Source organism: Lottia gigantea, assembly GCF_000327385.1.
Source record: "Lottia gigantea unplaced genomic scaffold LOTGIsca_349, whole genome shotgun sequence".
Lineage (NCBI taxonomy): Eukaryota > Metazoa > Mollusca > Gastropoda > Lottiidae > Lottia > Lottia gigantea.
In genome coordinates, this window is record NW_008709183.1 from 35,744 (window position 1) to 53,355 (window position 17,612).

Sequence of the window (17,612 nt, forward strand, 5' to 3'; positions counted from 1 at the left end):
AAACAACTTGACGTGCTGAAATCAGTCTCTATTGTGTTCACATACACATTTTGAGTTTTTCATAGGTCAAGGGCAATAACTCAAAAACAATTCATCGAAAAATCGTCAAATGCGAACTTCACCAAGGTTTAATCAATATAACTGATCATACCAAATTTGATCAAAATCAGATAAAGAACGTAGTCTTTATTGTGTGCGCAAACAAATATTGACGCTTTTACAACAAAAGTCAAGTCCAGTCAAGTCAAGAGCAATAGCTCAAAAAGCATTCATCGAAAAATCATCAAATTCGAACTAGTCCACGATCTCATCAATGTTAATGATCAACTTAGCACAGATAGCAGCTAAAAACAGACCTTATGCCGAAGTACCTTCAGGTTTAAGAAGTGCTCCATGTTTGTCCAGTAGATGAAAAACATGTCCCTTTATATCAGAAACTCATTATTTTGTAAGCAACTCTACGAATAAAAGGTACCCGATCCAGGAACATATAACATGTGAACATTCGAATGTAATATATTTAATTTCATGCAAGAAATGCTCCAAACAATATGTAGGAGAAACTAAGAATAATTTACGAACTCGTTTTAATGCTTATAGGTCGGGCATCAAATTACAGAAAGACAAGCCTTTTTCTAATCATTTCAACCACGACGACCATTCAACAGACGATCTCACCCTAATCCCAATTGAGCGCATAGAAATTGACTTGCCCGACGATGAAACTACCAAATTCCGTCAATCTAGGGAAGCCCATTGGATTGAGACATTGAATACAGCAAGACCTATAGGACTAAATATTCACCATAATGTAGGCATAGTACCCTTTGTTGTCCCGTTCAATACAACCAGCAAGCGAGCAAGCAAGATAGTTCATGCCCACTATAAGAGCCTTCAAGAGAAATTCCCCCATGTCTATAAGCAGAAAATGATAGTTGCATATTCAAAAAATAAGAACTTATATGATAATATTGTTCATAGTAAACTTAAAACAATCAGTACATAATAGATACTATACTTCTCGCCCAACGGGCGAGTTATTTTTTTAATTTCAGATCAGAATAAGAACAGAAGAAAACCCAATATCAAGACCCTTAATCCTAATTTCTAAATGAAGTGTTTGCTCCACCCTAGGTCTGTACATTTGGGAGAATCAAACCCTCCCTTCCCCGAAAACCAAATTTAATTAAAATCAGAAAAAGGACTTGGAACTGGAAGAGAATGCTAATTTTTCACACTGGGTTTCAAACGATAAGTGTGTGTTTGGCTTAGAATAAAGTGGCATTTTATTTACATTTGCGTTACTAGCATATAAAACAACAATTTGTGCCACCTTTTTCGACATTGTTTGAATGTGGAATAAGCATTTTAGGAAACAATGAGGTTAAAGATAATGATAATATTAATTTTTTTTTGTTTTTTCGAAAAGAAGGGTTTTTACCAACCGTCAACCTGCCAACAGTCTATATAAAGTCAAATCTTTCTCGATGGTAATGGACGGGAGGAATCCTCGTGTTTTCTCGGGCTACAGTTCTAATTAAGAATGTTTAACATTGTAAATTTAGGTTTATGTGAACTGAAAGTCTCCAATTCATGTATTTACAAAGTTAAGTGACTATCACCTGCATGGTATACAGGACTTGGTTTTATTTTGACGTTTTACCACATGATTATAGTATTGCTACTAAATATACTATAGCTCTCATTAATTCCATTCATGATTTTATCTTTACATAGAAATTTGCACATTTTTTCATACATGAAACACTTACAACCGTTTTTTATATGATGCGCCCGTTTTTAAGTTTTGAAATAAGCTACAATTTCAGAATTTTGCCATTTGTATTTTAGAAAGTTCTGATGGAATATCACCACTAGTTGCTGGAATCGTCGGTGCCCTGACTTCAATGGTTTTACTACTGATTGGGATTGTAATATTGGTATATTGCTGTATGAAAAAAAGGTGACTGTTCAGAACCAATATTGTATGATTTCGTCTAAGTATTTCATCTCGTCAAAAGTGTAACAGTTTCCCTTAGTTATTGGGTCAAACAATCTAGATTTAGATCGTCAAGTGCGCCATTTTGCGGGGGTTGATTTGAGTTTTAAATATATATGTATGTAAATGCTACTAGAAATGTACGAAAATGACAAATTCTCTTCAAAAATATCTCAAACTAGGAATTTCTTTTCATATTAGATCGTTTTCGATTTTTTTTCTATATATGGCAATGTCTCAAAAACAGATGACTCGTGTTTTTAATTTTCATGTATTTTGGACACACGTGGATTTAAAGTCTCAATTTCTGAGATGTGAACACTATTACTGATGATGGCTATGCAAAAATCCCGTTTCTGAGACTAAACTTTGATTGGTCAAAGAAATGGCGCATCTGTCCTTTTAACGAAACTCATGTCATTTTGTCCATAAAAAATTTTGAAAACGCTTCCATTACTTACATCACAGTCATAAGCAAAATAACGTGTTTTTTTTTTTTAATTTCAAGATATGTTCCACTTGAAAATGACTCTGTTAGTCTTTACTGCAGGTGTAGCTTAATTTAAGTTACGTTTAATGCTAGTTTTCAGGAAAGGAAAGATGTAGTAAGAACCTAAATGTATTATCAAATACATCTGTTTAAATTATATTCATATCTGTGGTATTATTTTTCAGAAATGAACGTTATAATTCAAATGAAAGAACTGTAAGATACACATCTTCAGATAATGTAGAGACTACCAGACCTTCATATGAGAATATACAACACGATGTTACCAGACCTTCATATGAGAATATACAACACGATGTTACCAGACCTTCATATGAGAATATACAACACGATGTTACAGGATCTCAAGTTGAAACTGGTCCTTATGAATCTCTTGATAGAATTCTACCTTCACCTCTCTACGAAAAATTGACATAGTTTGTTCTTTTGAGCAATGAAAACTAAGATAAAATGTGGAGCATATATTGGCTTCACCCGTGTCAATCTGTCTGTCCGTTCGTAAACACTCCAGAAGCCACAATCTTGGTGGATTTTGACAAAATTTGGTGTAAGTGTCCATTATAAATTAAGGGTAAACCCCTATTGAAAATCAAAAAAATTTGATAATAATAATTGTAGAGAAATGGGTCTCGTACGTATTCTAAAAAGTACCAACAAAAATATTCAGTCTTTATGGGATTTTAATTCACTCTTTTAAAACTAATTCAGTAGATACACAGATGCAAATAGCATATTTTGAAAATATTTCAGGTAAAATTTACGACAATGAAAATTTTGCATATGGCTCACAAATTTTGCATTGGCTCACAAAATTGTTGTTTAGTTTATCAACTAACATATGGACTGGTACAGTTTTATTCTTTTCTCGGTTACAAACAGCTTTTGTAATTGCCAGGTTTCTTGAAGTGGAAGATGAAGATGACAAAGACATCTGTGTCTGGTGTGTCAACCAAGATTGATTAAACCCTGTATTACACAACTTTATCATTAATATGAAACTTGATTATGTAATAAAAATCCAAACAAGCAAAACAATTCTGTTAACCAAAAATCTCGTCCAAAGCAAGACAAAATCGCAAGTTTTAACTGTATAGTAATGGATTCCTCAAACCAGAAATTTCTGAAATAGCAAGCGTGGTCTACGGACATCGGCTTCTTCTTGGTTGCAGATGACAATAGTGGACTTCATGGCATTTGGTGCCAAAACTACTAATGAAAGCCTTGACATATTTAGGCAGATTTGCCGCGAGTCCAATAGATATTATTTTTGATTTAATCAACTGAAAAGAATGTGAACAGAAAAATTATTTTAAAGTTATCACTATCACCAATGGGTCTGACAATCAGGAGGTTATTATCGAATTTAATAGTTCTGGAGCTCAACGTTGAGCAAAGTAAGGATGCATGAGTATGTCAAATTGTCCCTAATATATGGACATTTACAATTGTACAATCATAAAGGACAGCCACAAATTATCTGGGCCGAGTCCGGACAGAGCACGGTTTACTTCAAACGGGCCAACCTTTAATCTTGTCGTACCAATATCTATGACCTGTAGACATACATATACAATCAAATTGTAATCCATGAATTACAGTCCAGATATACGAAATGAAATAATTAAAGTATCCATTTTAATCCATATCCATATTATTAATAATGAAATGAACGACACAGCAATAAGGGAATAATAGTATGTAACTCGAACAGATATAGTTTTTTTTATTTTCCTGACCGGACATTTTGAAAGATTGCCTGTATTGTTAGGCATGTAATTAGATCTCATGTGACCTGTATAATAGTACGTGCCTGAGTAGATGTTATTGTTTGTGAACTGTATTTTAAGTTGGTTAATGGTCGGAAGCATGTCAATACGTCTTATAATGACGTAATACTCGGACTTTCAGTACCACGATCATTATTAGACTTATTGACAAGCTTGAGACCATTAACCTATATGTAAACGCGACTTGTGATATCATCAATTAACCAATTAAGAACCCGTTTCTTGATAACGATGATAAATCGAGGGGAAGCGAAATTCTAAGTAGAGCAAAATGATAGTTTCATTGGGTTTCTCTATTAAAAAATTTGATATGTCATCAAACCACGGGTTCTTCTTGCACGCTTAGAAATGTTTAAATGAATGCGGTAGAAAAATTGTTAGATTTGGAGACGAAGTGCCGAAATTGTAAACTTATTTCAACTACATTCATATAACCTTCATAAATTTATATATCATCATATCAACATGATAAAAATAAAAACTATTTCTTACACACTCAATACCAAACTTTCAACAGTCGACAGTGGTTTATATCTACCCATGCAAGCCATGCAATGTATGTAATGCAAGTGAATACATGAGACACCATGCTATAATATTTGGTTATGCATATTATTGTAATTTCACCGATTCATTTCGTTCCTTATTATTCCGTAAACTATTTATATGCTATTAATAGAAACTCTTTAGTTATTGTAACCTGCTTGTCCTAAATATCACATATAATACATTATTAAATATACCTGCATATCACTTCGTTAATAGAATGTTAAACATGGATAGACTTGTGACCGTCTTTAGCAAACTATTATTTATAATTTGTTTTTTTCTCATCATCACCAAAGGTAAGAAAATGGTCTTTTTCAGATAACTAATTCTTGTTTTCGTGAATTATTATTTTGATTGTGTAGCAATAGTAGGCTGATGGCTATAAGCAATATAGTCTAAACATCTTCCTCAATTCAATTTTCCATATTATGACGTTTCTTACCACCAGACTGGAGCTGACTGATGGTCACTTCGGTCATTGCTTGCTCAGCTTTTATCAGGGTGATGAATTTGAAGATGCTTGGATGGTTGGTGGTCATCTTGTTCATTCTAGTATGCCACCCCTCAACATGATTCGTGGTTCGCGGACCTACAGTGTGAAATAGGTTCCACATATGTATATCTTCTCCTTCCACCCACTGTTCGGTCACATAGACAGCAAACTTTGCAATTGAGGGATCTTCCATGTTAGCGGCTTCAAGGGCTTCAACCAGTAATCTTCGATATGTTCAGGTCTAAGTAGAGTTAGAGCAGATGCTCTCCTCACGAATAAGTTCACATCTGGGTTGTTTGCAAAGCACCACACTTTTGGACATTGCTCCAAACTGCCTTTCGATAGTGAAAGAGACATCCTTTCAGTTCACAGTCAAAAACATGTTCCACGGCATTCTGGACAGCTTTCTCAAAGTCAAAGTGAAAATGGTTCTTGGTCTAAGGTGCAAGTTGCGGATCTCAGCCTTATGCTGGAGGATGATGAAGAAGCGCTGATTGTTTCTTGTTGGGAAGCAGGGAATACACTAGAGGAAACATTTTTCCTTCAACAAGAGCGTGAACAGAATAAAGTTGGTGGAACACTTCTGGAACTGCACTAAAGGTGCCGTCACAAAACAAAACCTCAGAGCCGGACAGATGTTGCAAGTTTTCGGTTGTTGACAAAATAAGCATATCGTCATCTTGGTGTATCAGGAAATCTTCGCCGTTGTTGGTTTCCTTGTACATGTCGGGATGATTGATGTCAGATCGTCGGATAGGAAGAGTAGGGAGTTCTTTGTCTCTCGCTCTGTATGAGCTGCTATGGTTGCTGTAGAAGGTAGGAACGGTCTTCACTACATTAGGGTCTTCAACAGCTCGCAGTTCTGAAAAAAAGAAAGAAAGGTTAGAATGAATATGGCCAGATATACTTCGACAGCTCGCAGTTCTAATGAAAATAAAAATAAAATAGCACTTACTTATAATTTCCTCCTGGTAGATCGTTGGAATTGGTCTACAATCTGCTCTAGCCATGTCTTTTACTGAAGCAAGGAATTCGTCAAGTACAATTTTCGAGTGTGAAACCATATGGTTGTGGATATCTCTATAAGTTGTCATTATTCCACTGGATGTATTTATTGATGCATTACAGGTGGACTTGTAACATCCCCAGTGCACTTTCTCTCCTCTCCTACTCTTTATGCTGAATTTATGACCTTGATAGCAGAGGTTCTGACCACCACGTCTATTTGAAACAAATTGCACGTTCACTTGTACATTAGCCACATTGTAAGGAAATAATATGTCCGTCGTTATATACATGCTTCATAATAGTGTTCACTCACTTTATTTAATTTTATAATTATATTCAACATTTTGACACGTGAACTTTAGTATCACGTGACGCTGGGGTGTGCACGCATTTTTAAATGGCCGATGCGTGATTAATTTCGTTAAAAAAACCTTTGATGGAATCGGAGACGTTACATAAATGGTATAGGGAGAAAATGATGGTATGACTGAACTACAAAAATATTCATCTTTCCAATTTACCTTTCCAATTAAGGTACATAATTATCTAAATAGGTTTAAAATCCGAACAATTGAGGAGATGTGGATTTAACATGGCCTATTTTTCTACACCAGCCGGCATCTGTCCAAATAGCTATCAGAGGCTTACAGAGGAATACAAACGAAATAATCTAAATTAGGCAAACTATTTGATTAATTTGTGTTTCTACTGAATTATCGTGTATTCTTAATCATATCATTATGTTCTTATTGCATATAATATATAATAATATAATATCATAAATGTCCATGTATGTACGTCTGGATAAACCAAAAAAAAAGACTTTTTGACCGTTCTTGATCGGTCAGTCATTGGAATTCTACTGGTAATTCTCTTCGAATTTAGCTAATTATGACATGTGAGATAAGTCATTAGAACACCTATACTTTCTATTCATAGAAAAGTCAGCGTTTTTATTTTCATAAATGAAAATAAGGGAACCCATATTTAATAAAAAAAAATATGGCTTTATTACACCTAAATGGGACAAAAATTGAGGATTTATTGTCTACTCAAAAAAAATTGATTTGTAAAACGGGGAATATGTATTATTGTATTTCCACGGTTCATCTTAAAATCCCAATTAATTAGACGAAATTACTTTTTTTATCAACATATAATGCATCGGAATAATGTTTAAATAGAAAATGTTTATTTAAGGTGAAGAAAATGTTGCATTGGGAAGAAACACCACCCAGAGTTCTAATTATTCTACTAGTAACTCATCGTTAGCTGTAGATGGTAATACTGACAGTATATTTATTCGTGGATCTTGTACTCATACTAAAAATGATGTTATCAATTGGTGGTGTGTTGATTTACAGAAAGATGTTAACTTTCAAAACATAAATATATACAACAGAAATTCAAGTGAGTTATTCTTAATTCTAAACTGTTCAAAAAATTAACAAAACCCATGATACATGGTGAATTCCTCATGCATTCCGTTTGATCTCAGAAGAGGGACCAAGAACGTGTCATCTTGTAGTATTTTCTTCAAAAATTGAACTTAGTTTACTTGGCTTATTCCAGCTAATTTCATTTTACTTTTTATAACTTTCATGGGATCCCAGAACACTGGACGATAGTGATTAGTCTAGTAAATAGTTAGATCCCACGAGTTTTCAAGGACTAACTCGACGAAACACCTCTGATTCGTATAATTGCAAACATGATTAGAAATTGATAATAGAAATCAAACTACAAAAAACATTCAAATGTAACATTAAGTCTTTTTACCAAAATTACATACAGTTTAGACGAACAAAAATATTTCTTTTCATCCTGGTCTGATTCAAAGCATTGGTAAAGATCATGGCGCGAGAGTAAATCAAATTTATATGAAAACAAGATGTACAAAGACAAAACGTAAACATATATTTTTGAAAAAATAGATCGGGGAGATATTTATAAGGAATATATACAAAGCTGGTTGTCCAATAGAGGACCTACGGAAATATAATATAATATATATATTTCAGTAGTTTGATATGGAGGTCAATCGTGTTCAGAATTAGATGTTATGAACATATTATGTCTAATACTGCTTTTGCTTAAAACAACATTGAACATTGAACAAAGCATAATTGTCTTTGCATCTTCTACATTTCACTATCTACATTACATCTTCGTTATTGTGCATAATTTCATGCCTTTTAGTCCCCGCCCACACGTCATAAAAATATAATGTAGTCGAGATAAAACAATTTGGCTAATACAGTGTAGAAGTAGACGAAGATGTGATGTAATCGCGAAGGGCTTTATGTGATAAAGCATATTTTGCATTTAGTGAAAATAAAATCTCTTTACAATTCCTTTAATGTCATCATCCAATGATAGAACAGTTACCTTACAAGAAATGTGAAACCAACTGTGAAACCTCTGAAGGCAATAGTCAATATATATGACACTAGTCCTATTGGAGAAAAAGTAGCTCAAATTGGAATAAGCTCTATGGGAATTAGTTCAACTTAAAATGTCTGTCCATTGAATAATTGCTTTTTATGATTAATATTTTTATTATTCGTCCACGCATGCAGCAAAACCTAGAACTGGTTTAGCATTTCTGGTTTGATCGTATATCTAAACTTCGGACATATTGCACAATGTGCAGATTGGTTTGGAGGCTGTAGAGCTTTTTTGGGGATCGATTTACTTCTTTCTTTATGTTCTCTATAAGAAGTATCGGTTGCATTGGAAAATTTCAATTACTTTTCATAAAAATAATTGAATTTTTTGTCTAAGTCGCTAATTATATGATCGATCTGAAATTTACAGGATATGAACAGATTAAACTGCGACATTAGATTGTTTGAATCACTTCCGGTTTAGGTGTAAACCAGAAATTTCGACAAAGAAACCATATCATCTATGATAACTAATTTGAGTAAACCATGCAGATAAAATCAAAACCAGAAGTGATACATGCGCCGTTACCACAGATTGACGCCTTTTGGAGAAAATTTGCCATATTGTATTCGATTTGTATGATTTTGGTTTCAGTCAAAACATTGTAAGTTTATCTAAAATATATTGAGATCAGAATATTGAATTTCAATTTTTTTTTTATTATCGTTTGATTTTTGTGAACGTCCTTATCCCGTGACCTTCAATGAATTTTTAGGCGTAGAATTCCCTTGACCTTAGCTATCTATCGATATGCTGATACAGTTTGAAATACATAAACATCTGGTTTTATAATATCCGAAATTGGACTTGCAATTTTGAACGGCTATGCATAAACATATTGTTAAAATCGCCATTAGACAGTATAAATACGAGTCATATTATTCAATATCTATTCCCCCTCTTGAAATCTGATCAATCAGACTATAGGTGGTTCGACGGCCATGTAAACAAAACACAAAATCGATTTCCCGCAACCCGTTTGAAAAGATAAGAACATATTCTTTACATCTTCTACATATTCCAAAGGTTCTAGTCTGGTTAATTCAAACTATTTTAATTTAATTAGTGATTTTAAAATAAGTAATTTTCACGAATTCTCAGATCATGCCTTTTTCTCATTATCCATTAATTGGCTTAGCAAAGCCGCTGCCCACATACCCCTAGCAATAATTCCACTTACATGCGCACATGGAAAATGGAATCAAATAAAGTCAATGATGTAAAAGAAATTATCCCACAAAAGAGTCAAGACGAGGTCGATTATTCTGTAAACAGTTTCTGTTCTTTATTATTCGATGAATGTTATAAATGTATTGGAAATCAACAGAGAGTAGGCGGTAAAAAGAGAAAATCTGTTAATAAAAACAATAAGTGGTTTGATAATAATTGTATTACTAATAGGGAAAACTTTATTCATGCCAGGAATATTTATAATAATTGTAAAACAGAAACGAATAGGACTAAATTCGTTCGTGCCAGAACTAAATTTAATAATGTTAAAAAATATGCTAAGAATTCCTATATGTATAACGAAGGCACTCTATTATAAAAGATAATCCTAAGAATTTCTGGAAACAAATTCGTTTCTATAAATCAAAACCCCAGTCGAATTCCTCATCATCCATTTCTATTATTGATTTTTATAACCATTTTAAAAATGTTTTTAGTAATAACGATCGTCCGTTTGGCTATTCAGAGCTCTATTGTCCTGCTAACCAAAATATACCCTCCATAGATGGTGAAATAACCGTATCAGAGTTCTGCAAAGCAATCTCTAATCACAAGTCTGGTAAAAGTGCAGGACAAGATGGTGTCCCCCCTGAAGTCCTTAAGAATGTCAATAATGATGTTGGCTTTTATTTATGCCATATATTTAATGTAATATTTGTAAACAGTTATATTGTGCATTTATTGATTTTTCTAAATGTTTCGACAGGATTGATAGGCAGTTGTTAGTGCAAAAATTAAGTGATCTAGGTTTGAGTAATAGAATGTTAAGATGTATTCACTCTATGTATAAAACCGTTACATTATGTGTGAAGTTTAAACGTGAATATTCACAATGTTTTACATCCTTCTCTGGTGTAAAGCATGGAGATAACCTTTAACCACTATTGTTCCTTTTATATATGCATGATTTTGACACTTTTTTATCATCTGATACATGTGACCCGGTCACTCTTGATAATCGTGTATTTAACTACGCTTACATGTCGTCACCTCAGGTCTATAATTTTCTATCTCCGTTCTTGTTGTTTTTGAGAAAATCAAATTTGAAACTTTGACAACCATATAAATGCCATATTAAGTGAAGGAATATATCAAAATTAACATGTTGTGAAAAATCATTCATTTATTTTTACTTTAATAAAATTCATTTTGACAAAAAGTTTACAAATTTCTCATATTTTTGTTTTACAAAAACGGACAATGGAGGAATTGGGATATAGAACGATATGGAATTAGTAGCAGAAGACAATCTCATATTGGCACCCGTTCCATATCCCACATTTCCTAGCTTTAAACATAGATCGATTAATTAATAAAAAAAATGGAATTAAGATAAAATGAATAATATTTGAAGACATTTTCTTATATGTTGTAATAAAAGCTGACCATTGTATATATGGAAACCAAATTTTGATAATATGTCGACCGACGATATTCCAGTAATTTTAATATGTAACAATCAATAAAAATCAATATAATCGGAGGGAATTTGACTGTTTTACCTTTTTGATGCTTTTGACATTTAAATAAAGGCTTTATCGTGTAATATAATTCATATTAATTATTAGCGTCTATGCCAAGAGTAAGTCTATAGTAATCACAGTCAGAAAGTGGCATAAATGGCATCATACTTTTCAAATCGTTGATTTTTTCTTTCGAGTATGTCATGTTGTATGGGTTTTCAATTCTTCAGAGAAACAAAATTGGTAATCACACTGCATATGTCGGGAAGAATCAATTCTCAAATAATTTAGTTTACAAAATTGAATATTAAATTTAAATCGTTGTGAAACCTTTTGGAAATCAAAGAATTGAGATTTTTTCATTTGTATAACTTTCATGTGTTTTGGTCGAACTTTAAGTAAGACTCTGACAAGGGATATTGGGCTATAAATTTCGGCTACTCCTAGTGCTTTTTCAATGTGACTGTGAACATTGTCTACTTCTTGTATAGAAGAATGTCCAGGTGTTCCAAATTTATGTTCAATGATGAGACCTGAATGTCAGACCACAAAATCAGATGATTAATATTTGGAATATCTTCGCACACTTTTTGTAATATAACACACAAAGCACTTGCAATTTCATTAGCCCCCTACCCATCATATTATCTGTCCATATTGCATTATAAGCCACTTTGTTATAAGAACAATGTGCTGTTAAATTAAAAACCGAAAGCTTTCTTTTATAAAAGAAATTTGAAACTGAAGCTCGCGGACACGTCATGACATTTTGCATATCAAAGCACACAACTACAGAATTATCTTTTCTGTTTCTATCCGTGTCCCTTTCTATTTTTGTTTCTTGCTTTAAGTTCAAATAATCACGTAATGTTTGAGCATTAATTTCATTAACGTTTGGTTGGGAGGTTAATATTATGTATTTTTCACACGTGTCACACTTGTCTTTTTTCGGGACATGGAATCCAATGTTAAATTCCAAATTAAAAATATCTCGATAAACATATAATTTTAAGGGTTTTATTTCATCTCTATTGCAGTTATCAACATATAGATTGTACATTTTTTGTACAGTGAGCCCGGGCTCTAAATATTGTCTCTTGGAATTTGCCCTACAATAATGTGAGGGAATAGTAGGAAATGATTTAATATGGTTACGAATTATTTCCTTTTGGGGTTCAGTATTGATAATATTTTTACAACTATGTGCACCACGCTTATCACTGTATCTGATATTTCCTCTTTCATCTTTTTCATGAAAAGTTTGGATTCGTGTCTGGCTTATATCCAGAGTATCTAAGTAAAACTGTTTGCACACACGTATATTTTCATCACTTTTTTTCAAATGATATTTATATGTAAACTGCTTTCTACTAGTAAATTCAGTATTAGGCAATCTAGTTCTTGCCTTACGTTCTTTACTTGTAGTTTGGCTATAGAAAATCTTTTTCTGGGAGTCGTTAAGAGTCCAAAACTCCGTGTAGATTTGTAGACAACCATCATATGAGAAATGTTCACAACATTTGAATCTACATGTATGATTTGTGTCATATTTCAGTGATCTTTTTCGCTGTAGGTTTCCGTTTGAGTCCGTATATTCTTTTCCTGATTGTCGTCTCCTTTTTCGTACATTTTTGCCCATTCTGCTTGGTTTTTCTTTCGTTTTCGAGAAGGTCTAGATTCAGCATTTGCTGTTTCGGGAATTTTAGCATTTTTATCACTATCTATTATGGTTGAGATATTACTTTCGTGAATTTTAGCATTTTTATCATTATCTATTATGGTTGAGATATTACTTTCGTGATCTATTATAACATTTGCTGTACTGAGTTCAGTGTCGGGAATTAGTATATTTCGTCCAAAGTTATTTCAAAAGATTCATCATTAGATATATTTTGAGCTGCTGGTAAGATTTCATTGATATTATTATTTTGGTAAGAAAGGGGTATGTTAATGGCTGGTTCTACAGATTCAAAATGATCAGACGAGGAATCATATTCACTACAATCATTGTCAATATCAAGGAAATCCAAAACTTCGAGGGCATTCTTAACTCCAAATTTTGTCTCCATACTTGTCAATTCTGAGGACAAAAAATCGACAGTTCTTGTAATTTAGTTCAATTAACACAAAAAATTCTCTTACAGTTATATATCTAGGGATATTTAATATGCAGCATGTAAGTGTATCATAAGTATGATTTAAGAGTTGAACACATTGTTCCAGGCTAATTGGAATTCCAGAAATATCGAGTGTCTTAATAGATTTTAGATGTTTGCAACTTTCAATTATTGTATCTATTTTATTATGCCGACGATAGTACACTTCTATCTCTTTCTGCTGCAGGCCTTCAATCACTTTTAAACAGACTGAAGTGTACTGTACTTTATGGAAACTTGATCTTAATATTTCTAAGACTAAAACTATGATATTTAAGAAAGGTCGTGCTAATTTAGATAATATTTTTGAATATAATGGCTATCCTTTAGAAAATGTAAAATCTTTTAATTATCTTGGTGTTGAATTCTCTAGTAACGATCTGTTCAATACTACTCAAAAATCTATATCTGTAAAGGGGAGTAAGGGTGTTTATCAGTTATGTAATGTTTTTAACAATGTATATTTTAGTGTAAATCAGCTATATCAACTATTTAATTGCTATATCGGCTCTATTTTGAATTATGCGTGTGCTTTATGGGGTTTCCATACTGGTCCCGATATTGAAAGAGTCCACACTAATTTTTGTAAAAAAATACTGGGAGTTAAATCACCTACGCCTTCACATGCAGTCTATGGGGAGCTAGGGGTCACTCCATTATATTTTAAACGTATCGAAATAATTTTAAAATACTGGTTAAGAATTGTATCAGATAAAAACTCATTACTATATTTTATTTATAATGTAACATGTAATAGTCTTTATATGTCTAATAGATTTAAAAGGTGTAATTGGGCCTATAACGTAAAATGTATGTTTGGGGTTTTCATGTGACTGGTTAAACCAAGGGGAAGTTACCATTGCTATGTCCCCAATAGGTACAGACGACGTTTAATTGATCAATATATCCAACAATGGAATAGTTCACGCTTTAGTTCATCAAAATTACATTTTTATAATCTATTTACGTACAATTTGGATTTTAAACCATATTTAAATCATTTTATCATACCAAAATATAGGAAATGTTCCTCAAACTTCAGATGTAGTTCTCACAGTCTGGCAATCGAAACTGGTAGATATACAAATGTACATAGAAATAATAGACTTTGTAAATATTGTAATATGCATGTTGTTGAAGATGAATTTTCTCTTATGTTGCCCTGCCTATACTAATCTTAGAAACTGTTATCTGCCTCCCTATTATTGTGTATACCCAACTTTAGAAAAATTCATATTTTAATGTCTACCAGTTCTATTCCATTAATCATTCCACTCTCTAAATATCTCTATTTTTCGTTCAAACTTCGTACTTCCTTACATTTAACTTAACTGTACATTTAATTGACTTTTCTTCTTATACCATTATTTGTATGTACCACGGCCTAGAGAAAGTAAGACGAATGGGAAAGTGGTTGGGAGACGATCGTAGTCAAGTGCCTTTTTTCTACATTTTTCTTTACACTTTGAGAATTTTGAGGTAACATTTCCTACTAATGCTACTAACTGTAATTTGTGTTTGTCCATTGTTATTGCAAAATTGATTTGCTATTTGGGTTTGTTGGTTCTTTGAGGTAAAAATCTAGATATATTATCAATGGTACTGGTGCAAAAGTGAAGATTTGAACAGCATGTATAGAATGCTTTTTACTTCGATCAATCTAATGATAGTAATTCCCTCCTCTTATTTTATAGAAATTATCTTATGTTATCTTTACAGATCAAGAAAGATTACAAGGTTTTGAGCTAAGATTAAGTTTTAATGGTAGATGTAATATAGATGGATATAAACAATCTACAATTTGTTATAAAGATACTAGTACAACAATACAAGATATCTACAATATAAATAGTTGTAATCAATCACAAAATATACAGTTTAATGGTAGATATGTATATATTAGTGTAGAAAATCCCAACCAAGGAGACAAACCTCTCACACTCTGTGAAGTAGAAATATTTGAAAGTGAGTTTTTCTTGTTATACGTATTTAATTTTGGGTGTGCATATACCGATACGCCAATACATATCAGGAACTGTATTGTGTTCATTTTTCAAACCTTGTCTGAAGGCTGACGATCCACTTGACAATACAATAATTTTGCTGTTTATACCTATATAAAAAAAAAGATCAATGTTGTTATTATACAGCCGACAAAACATTAAGACCACTAAAGAAATATCGTCTAAATCTGCTGAAATGTCTTTTGGATCTTACTTAGAACAATTACACAAATTAGATTCATCAAGATATACTATTTAGAAAGCCAATTTCTCTCAAAAGATTCATAAGTCCTCAATATGTGATTGAATTATATTATTCTTTAGAATGTGGGAGTAATTGTGTAGGTGGCTGTGATTCTAGTGGTAATTGTAACAACTGTACTTCTGGTTATTATGGTAATAAATGTGATACACCATGTCCTACTAATTGTAATGGTGGTTGTATCCAGAATAATGGTGATTGTGAAGCTTGTGAAAAAGGTAGTACAGGTTGTAATAATGGGACATGTAATAGAAATGATGGTAGTTGTATATATGGTTGTATTTCTGGTAAATCAGGACCTACATGTACTAATGATTGTAGTAAAAACTGTATTATATGTAGTCAGAATGACAATAAGAAATGTACCCAATGTCACGATGGATATTATGGACAGTCATGTAAACAACCATGTAATAAAACATGTCAATCACAAGACAATAATCCAGTATGTAATATAACTAATGGTTATTGTAGTATTGGATGTATTAAGGGTTATTATGATGATGTTTGTAACAAGAACTGTAGTAGTAACTGTTTTAAGAAGACATGTCTCCAGACTAATGGTTCATGTACCGATGGTTGTGTTGCTGGTAAAATTGGTGATAAATGTGCTGAAGGTAGATAGAGATTACTGTTTAGTAATATGATCTGTAGGGACTAAACTTTGAAATTACAACCGTTCAAGACGCGTTAGTTATTGTATGTACTGTATGTAAGGCATCGTTTGTGCAGTTAGGAATACTATGATTTTATGAATAGATATAAAATATATTTGATATTTGAATAGTTTTGTGATTGAATTTTAAATTTTCTGTTGATCATTACTATATATCACCCCTAGTCTATTTACAATACATTAAATTATAAAATATTCCATTTCACTGAATGTTTTCCAGATTGTCCCAATGGAACATATGGATTAAGATGTAGCTCTACCTGTGGTAATTGTTATAACCAAACTATCTGTCATATCGTAACTGGTGCTTGTGATCTAGAGCTGGGCTGTGAAGCTGGTTTTCAAGGACCAACTTGTAAAGAAGGTAATAACCTATATTTCCTGAAATTACTTTTTAACAGAATGAAAGAATCTGTCTTATTTTGTGTTTTAACGGTGACGCATGTATAGAGAAAGCACTGAGGTACAAAACTTAATCACCAGTATTCTTTTTGGAGTGCATCTATGGTAAATTAAAATCATATTTTGGATAATGTAAAATTTTAGCTGAGGAGGACACTTTGCATTTCTACCCAAGGAGCATAAAACTATACTCCAAGTTTCCATCCCTCTGAAGAAATTCATTTTTCCTTGGTCGTTTTCTACATATTTTAAAATGGCAATATGATTTGAATGAAGTCGTGATATACTGTGATATAGAGAGTAATATAATTTATATTACAGTAGTTGAGAAAGCAGACAATAGTATCACGATTATATCAGCTGTAACTGTTACTTTGGTAGTAGTTATTGTAGTTGTCATCGGTCTAGTAATAATTATAAGACGGTAAATATTCGTTGTTGGGATCTTGTTGACTTTTCCTTTTCATGTTTTTTATGCCCTGGGATATTCAGTTGCTAGTAATTAGTCGTGTTAAACATCAGTAATGGCCATTATTCTTACAAATTGATTTGGAAATAGTATGTGCTCTTGTACGCGTCAATTATTGCAATAAAACAATTAGGTTTTTTTAAAAGCCAAACCTAA

At 32.5% G+C, this 17,612-nt stretch overlaps 4 protein-coding genes across 4 annotated transcripts in view; 2 read left to right on the top strand and 2 right to left on the bottom strand.

Moving 5' to 3' along the window:
• Positions 1-3,194, top strand: part of LOTGIDRAFT_175699 (hypothetical protein) — a gene marked incomplete at both ends in the record, with an annotated part of 9,654 nt that extends 6,460 nt beyond the window's left edge. Inside the window, one exon of the mRNA XM_009058595.1 lies at positions 3,129-3,194. Within this exon, the coding sequence (XP_009056843.1) occupies positions 3,129-3,194 (66 nt within the window). The remainder of the gene's footprint in view (positions 1-3,128) is intronic.
• A 2,609-nt stretch (positions 3,195-5,803) lies between these two features.
• Positions 5,804-6,349, bottom strand: LOTGIDRAFT_175700 (hypothetical protein; the record flags this gene model as incomplete). The annotated part of the gene is made up of 2 exons (XM_009058596.1): positions 5,804-6,201; positions 6,295-6,349. 2 exons carry the CDS (start codon positions 6,347-6,349, stop codon positions 5,804-5,806), a joined length of 453 nt encoding a protein of 150 aa, XP_009056844.1.
• A 5,340-nt stretch (positions 6,350-11,689) lies between these two features.
• LOTGIDRAFT_175701 (hypothetical protein) lies at positions 11,690-13,127 on the bottom strand (the record flags this gene model as incomplete). The annotated part of the gene is made up of 2 exons (XM_009058597.1): positions 11,690-12,021; positions 12,125-13,127. The coding sequence occupies 2 exons, from the start codon at positions 13,125-13,127 to the stop codon at positions 11,690-11,692; spliced, it is 1,335 nt and encodes a 444-aa protein (XP_009056845.1).
• Positions 13,128-13,655: 528 nt separating this feature from the next.
• LOTGIDRAFT_175702 (hypothetical protein) lies at positions 13,656-17,415 on the top strand (the record flags this gene model as incomplete). Its single annotated transcript, XM_009058598.1, has 5 exons — positions 13,656-13,664; positions 15,339-15,609; positions 15,972-16,526; positions 16,806-16,949; positions 17,309-17,415. The coding sequence occupies 5 exons, from the start codon at positions 13,656-13,658 to the stop codon at positions 17,413-17,415; spliced, it is 1,086 nt and encodes a 361-aa protein (XP_009056846.1).
• Positions 17,416-17,612: the final 197 nt, after the last annotated feature.